Below are 4,492 nucleotides of genomic sequence, written 5' to 3'. Positions count from 1 at the left end.
TCCTTAGGCCAGGAATGAGCTGTGTGTGTGGCTTAGCAATTTGACCCTCTGGAGACCTGCACCTTCTGGTCGGAAGGCAGGGCCTGAAGGTCATGGCTCACTGAACTTTGTCCACTTTCATGCTGCTCTCTTCTTCAGACAGCCTCTCCCCAACCTCCTAAGATCCACTACCCACCTGCCCACCTGCACTGTGTGCCCCAGGTGCCCAGGGTTTTCTTACTAGAAAGTACTGGAAGCATTGGCTTATGTAACAGTTCATTTTATTGTCATTATGTCTCTTCAAAGATTGGAGGCCCCAAAGGTAGGAAATAGCCCGTGTTCAGTATCTATGTGTAGCTGGAGATGGGCAGGGGGGAAGCCAAGACTGCTTTGGGCTGCTTGCCGAGACCCCATGGCCTCCTGGACCTCTGCTTGGATTTCTTGGGAGCAAGCCAAGACCTGAAAAGCTAAGTTCCTTGGGTCCCTGTGAAGGGTGATGGTGTGAAGGAGAGTCTAGGGCAACCCTGGGCCTCGGCCTCTTGGGTATCATTTGGTACCTCCCACTCCAGAGACAGTTGAGAAGCAGAAGCCCCGGGGCAAGTTATAAAGCCTAGAGTGTTTTCTCAGAGGTGGCCACTAGAGTTGTGGACTAGAACTCAGGACTGATAGGGCAAAGGAAACCCTGAGTGGGGGTGAAAGGGACCAGCGGTTTGACACTGGGGAGGAGCCTAGCAGGGCACCGGACCATCATGGTGCCGCTATGCGTGTCCCTACTAGCAGCAACAGCGCACTAAGCAGCAGCCTCAGGGACAACAGTGCAGTGGCCTGGCCTGCTGCGCTGTTTGTGACTTTGGTCGGGGCGATGGTGCTGCTCTGGCCAGCGGGGGCGATGGTGCTGCTCTGGCCAGCGGGGGCGATGGTGCTGCTCTGGCCAGCAGGGGCGATGGTGCTGCTCTGGCCAGCAGGGGCGATGGTGCTGCTCTGGCCAGCAGGGGGCGCCAGGCCGCAGTCGGTGTAGGGCTCCAGGCAGCCTGCAAAGGCCATGACGTGCGCGATGTAACTCTGCTCCTGTACTCCGTGCACCAGGTGTGCCTGCGGGCCACGCGCAAATATCGCCACATCCTCCCCGCCGTGGGTCTCTGATGACAGGGGTACAGCTGTCTGCTGCAGGTATGAGGGGTCACCTAGGGAGACAGGGTGTTCAGAAGGAGCAGCGTCCTGGGCTTCTCTGCCTGCAGGCCCAGTTAGGCAACACCGCGGCCCTTACCACTCTCTTGACTGGTGACATTGGGCCGTTCGCCTGAACTAAGCGCGTAGCCCGGGCCGTTGCCATAGAGAATGGAGGTGTAGGTTTTGCCATCCTGAGCATTTTGTGGGGCCAGACCTGCATGGAGGAACGGAGACAACATGTCCTTGTACTGACTACGGCTTTTGGAGTTCAGGCAAGCTCACCGCTTTGCCTGCTCAATAGTTAAATGGTCACCGATCCCTACAAGGCAGGTGCTGTTTGTGACATTTTGACAAGGAAACTGAGGCCCAACGTTATCCATATACTTGAGGAACACCACCTGACACTGTCCTTTGCCCTACCGAAAATAGAGGTCCCCCGGAGTGTGTAGCCACCAAAAGAGAAGACGTGGGAGTGGTCAGCGGTGACGAGGATCATCGTGTCCTGCTCACTGGTGAGCTGGCTGGCCCTCTCAATGGCCGAGTCAAACATGACAGCCTCAGTCAATGCCAGGTAAGCTGTGCCCTCATGGTGGCCTTGATCAATACGACCCCCTGCAGGAAGCCAGTGATGGGGGAGATGCTTGAGTTTGCTCTGGGACCCTGGCCCTGCCTCTTTCCCCGTAGGCACAACCACTCACCCTCCACAAAGAGGTAGAAGCCTTGTGGGTTCCTGCTCAGCATGCTCACGGCCACCTCTGTCATTTCCTTGAGGGATGGGTCCATTAAGGGGTTTCGGTTGATATCATATTTCATGTCTGTTGGCTCAAAGAGGCCTGAGAGGTACAGGAATCCATGGTGACCACTAAGCTGGGAAGTGGGGATGGGGGTTCATGGGGTACATACAGACCCACTGAGAGGTGCCAGGGCAGAACTAGGGTATTACCCATGAGGTGAGTCACTGTTCTGTCCTGGGATGCCTGAATGAGCTCCTGGCGGTTCCAAACATACCGGGCACCCTGCAGTGACAGAGCCAGTCTTAGCACACAGCCCTGGGGTGCAGTCCTGCCCTGGGCCCTGCTTTGGCCTCTCCCCTGGAACCCATATCACCTGGTGATTTTTCAGCCACTTCTCCACCAGGTTCTCTCCATCCAGCCTTGTTCCAGATTGGCTACTGTCATTTGGGTATTCAGGGTCTGGCGTCCCCTTGGGAAACATGTACTTGCGACCTCCACCGAGAATCACCTTTGGCCAGATAATCAGCACAGATAGACTTAGGGCTTTATGAGTCCTGCACCCCCTGACATGCAATGCCTGTGCCACCACCATATCTGTGGGATATACCTTTCCTGGGCTTTCCATACCCCCCTACTAGAGGACCTGGAGTTCAGACATTTTATGCCTTGGACTTTGGCCAGTCCAAGGTTCATCCCTTGGTCCAGCCTTCCCCATGGTTCTTGGAGCTCACATCAATATCTATGTTGGAAATGAGTTGTGTGGCGATGTCCTTGCAGCCCTCCTGAACTGCAGAAGGAGGCATTTCTCCATCCGAGTACCAATTACGGTTCACCGTGTGTGCGTAGGTGCCGGCTGGAGAGGCGTGCTGCACCCTGGTGGTGGTCACCACTCCCACAGACTTTCCTGTAGATGATAGGATGTCACCCAGTGATCCAGACCTGCCCGAGCTCCCAAGCCCAGCACCAACCTACCTGCTTTCTTTGCACGGTACATCACTGAGATGACCTCATTGCCAAATGTGGTGTTGCACTGGTCAACTCTGGCTGCTGCACTCACTCCAATGGTCATGTAGTTGGCCTTGACCCCGCACAGATAGGCGGTAGCTGTACCCGCACTGTCTGAAACCTGTCTGTCCACGTTGTATGTCTGGGGACAGAGACACTCTCAGCTGTGTGCTACTGGTAGACATTAGTCCTGTCTTCCTGGGACATGCCCATACTGTTCTGGTTGCCAACTTGGGCTCCAGTTCTAGATTCTTCCTCCTCCAACCATTTCCAACCTCTTCTCCCTCATCCCAGATATGTGGCTCAGTACTCACCTTGGACAGAGCCATGTATGGGAAACGGTCCATGGCAAGGGGTGTCTCAGGTCCCAGATGGCCTTCCAACTGTCCCTTTAGGATCCTGGTGGCTGACACTGTGGGCACCCCCATCCCTGAAGGAGCAACACCTTATCAGACCTGAGTCCCCAGGGTGCTTGGAGAGCAAAGGACCCCAGAGTGGCCAGACCTCGCAAACTCACCGTCCCCCAGGAAAAGGATGAGGTTCTTGGCTGACGTCTGAATGGGCTGCAGCTTCTTGGCAACATCCAGGGCCTCTGCTGCCTTTTTGTTCCAGAAGGCTGGGTCCTCCTCCTCCGCTGGCCAAGAGGAAGCAGACCTAGGTTAGTCCAAGTGGGGATGTCAGGTTAATCCTGTGAGAGTCCGGAAGGAGCCTTCTTACCTGGGATGACACCAAAGGACGGATGTATCTTGAGGCCCAGCAACAACAATAGCAGCACCAGGTCTCCCTGCATGACTGGAGCTACTGGTAAGTTGCGCGGCTAGAAAACAAGGCACCAACTGCTATTTGACCTGTCTGGACTCGAGTCAGAGAAGGACTTTGTTTCTGGCTGTAAAGGGTCATGTCCCTCCCCTAGATACAAAGTCACTCTGTCCCCACCCCTGACCTGTGAACTGAAGCCTGGTTGTTAGGGTGTGACTGGGTCAGGCTCCTGTGTCTCCCCCTAGGCTGGATGATAGGTTAGGGGGGCGATCCTGGATAAAACACCCATGCTGTGTGCTGCTGGGGCCACCCTCTACTCTTGAGTGTCTTGTCAGGGATTCTCAGATTTCTTGAGAGCCATCTGGAACTAGGCTGTGCTCCGGATGCTCAAAGTCGGTGGGATTCCAAGCACCCAGCCTCGGCCAGTACCTGGATTTGATTCCCTAGACCCAGGATACCCACTGATAAGCATAGACAATGGCCTGACTACCCTGCCCTCCAACTGTCTTCTCACTAGCCTTGCCTGAGGAAGGTGATACATTTGGGACCTGACCCCCAAAGTGACTGCTGCGTGGTCTTAATAGTGTTGATGGCACAATCCCGAGTGGAAGCCCTGTCCATGCCTTCAGTTCCTGGTGGCGTGCTGGGCCTGCCTTGTAAACCCCAGGGTGTGTATCTTTTATGTGCATTCAACCTGTGATCAGAACACAAGGTTGGGGTGGCACTGCTGCTTTGGGCCAGAAGTGGCACTGTCTGGATTTTTCAGAGTGATCCTCAATCTTGTGTAGGTGAGATTGACCCCTGTTCCCTCTGGCAGATAGGTGGGGCCCAAGGGTGAGTCTATT

At 55.2% G+C, this 4,492-nt stretch overlaps 1 protein-coding gene across 1 annotated transcript; it reads right to left on the bottom strand.

Moving 5' to 3' along the window:
* Window positions 1–246: 246 nt before the first annotated feature.
* Window positions 247–3,719, bottom strand: LOC121447122 (intestinal-type alkaline phosphatase 1-like). The gene is made up of 11 exons (XM_041650186.1): window positions 3,606–3,719; window positions 3,406–3,522; window positions 3,203–3,318; window positions 2,856–3,030; window positions 2,615–2,787; window positions 2,257–2,391; window positions 2,093–2,165; window positions 1,848–1,982; window positions 1,570–1,761; window positions 1,247–1,363; window positions 247–1,163 (listed from the first exon to the last, which is right to left on the bottom strand). The coding sequence occupies exons 1-11, from the start codon at window positions 3,676–3,678 to the stop codon at window positions 727–729; spliced, it is 1,743 nt and encodes a 580-aa protein (XP_041506120.1). The 5' UTR covers window positions 3,679–3,719; the 3' UTR covers window positions 247–726.
* Between the last annotated feature and the right edge of the window lie 773 nt (window positions 3,720–4,492).

This window comes from Microtus oregoni, unplaced genomic scaffold, assembly GCF_018167655.1.
Source record: "Microtus oregoni isolate MIOR12 unplaced genomic scaffold, Mior012 000004F_ref0000308, whole genome shotgun sequence".
Taxonomy (NCBI): Eukaryota; Metazoa; Chordata; class Mammalia; order Rodentia; family Cricetidae; genus Microtus; species Microtus oregoni.
This window is presented reverse-complemented; position numbering and strand designations above follow the sequence as displayed.

Coding starts and splice junctions, on each gene's coding strand:
- LOC121447122 (XM_041650186.1), bottom strand. CDS start 3,678: ATGCAGGGAGACCTGGTGCTGCTATTGTTGTTGCTGGGCCTCAAGATA. Junction 1,983..2,092: donor AACAGTGACTCACCTCATGG/GTAATACCCTAG, acceptor TGTACCTCTCAG/GCCTCTTTGAGCCAACAGAC. Junction 1,164..1,246: donor TGTCACCAGTCAAGAGAGTG/GTAAGGGCCGCG, acceptor CTGTCTCCCTAG/GTGACCCCTCATACCTGCAG.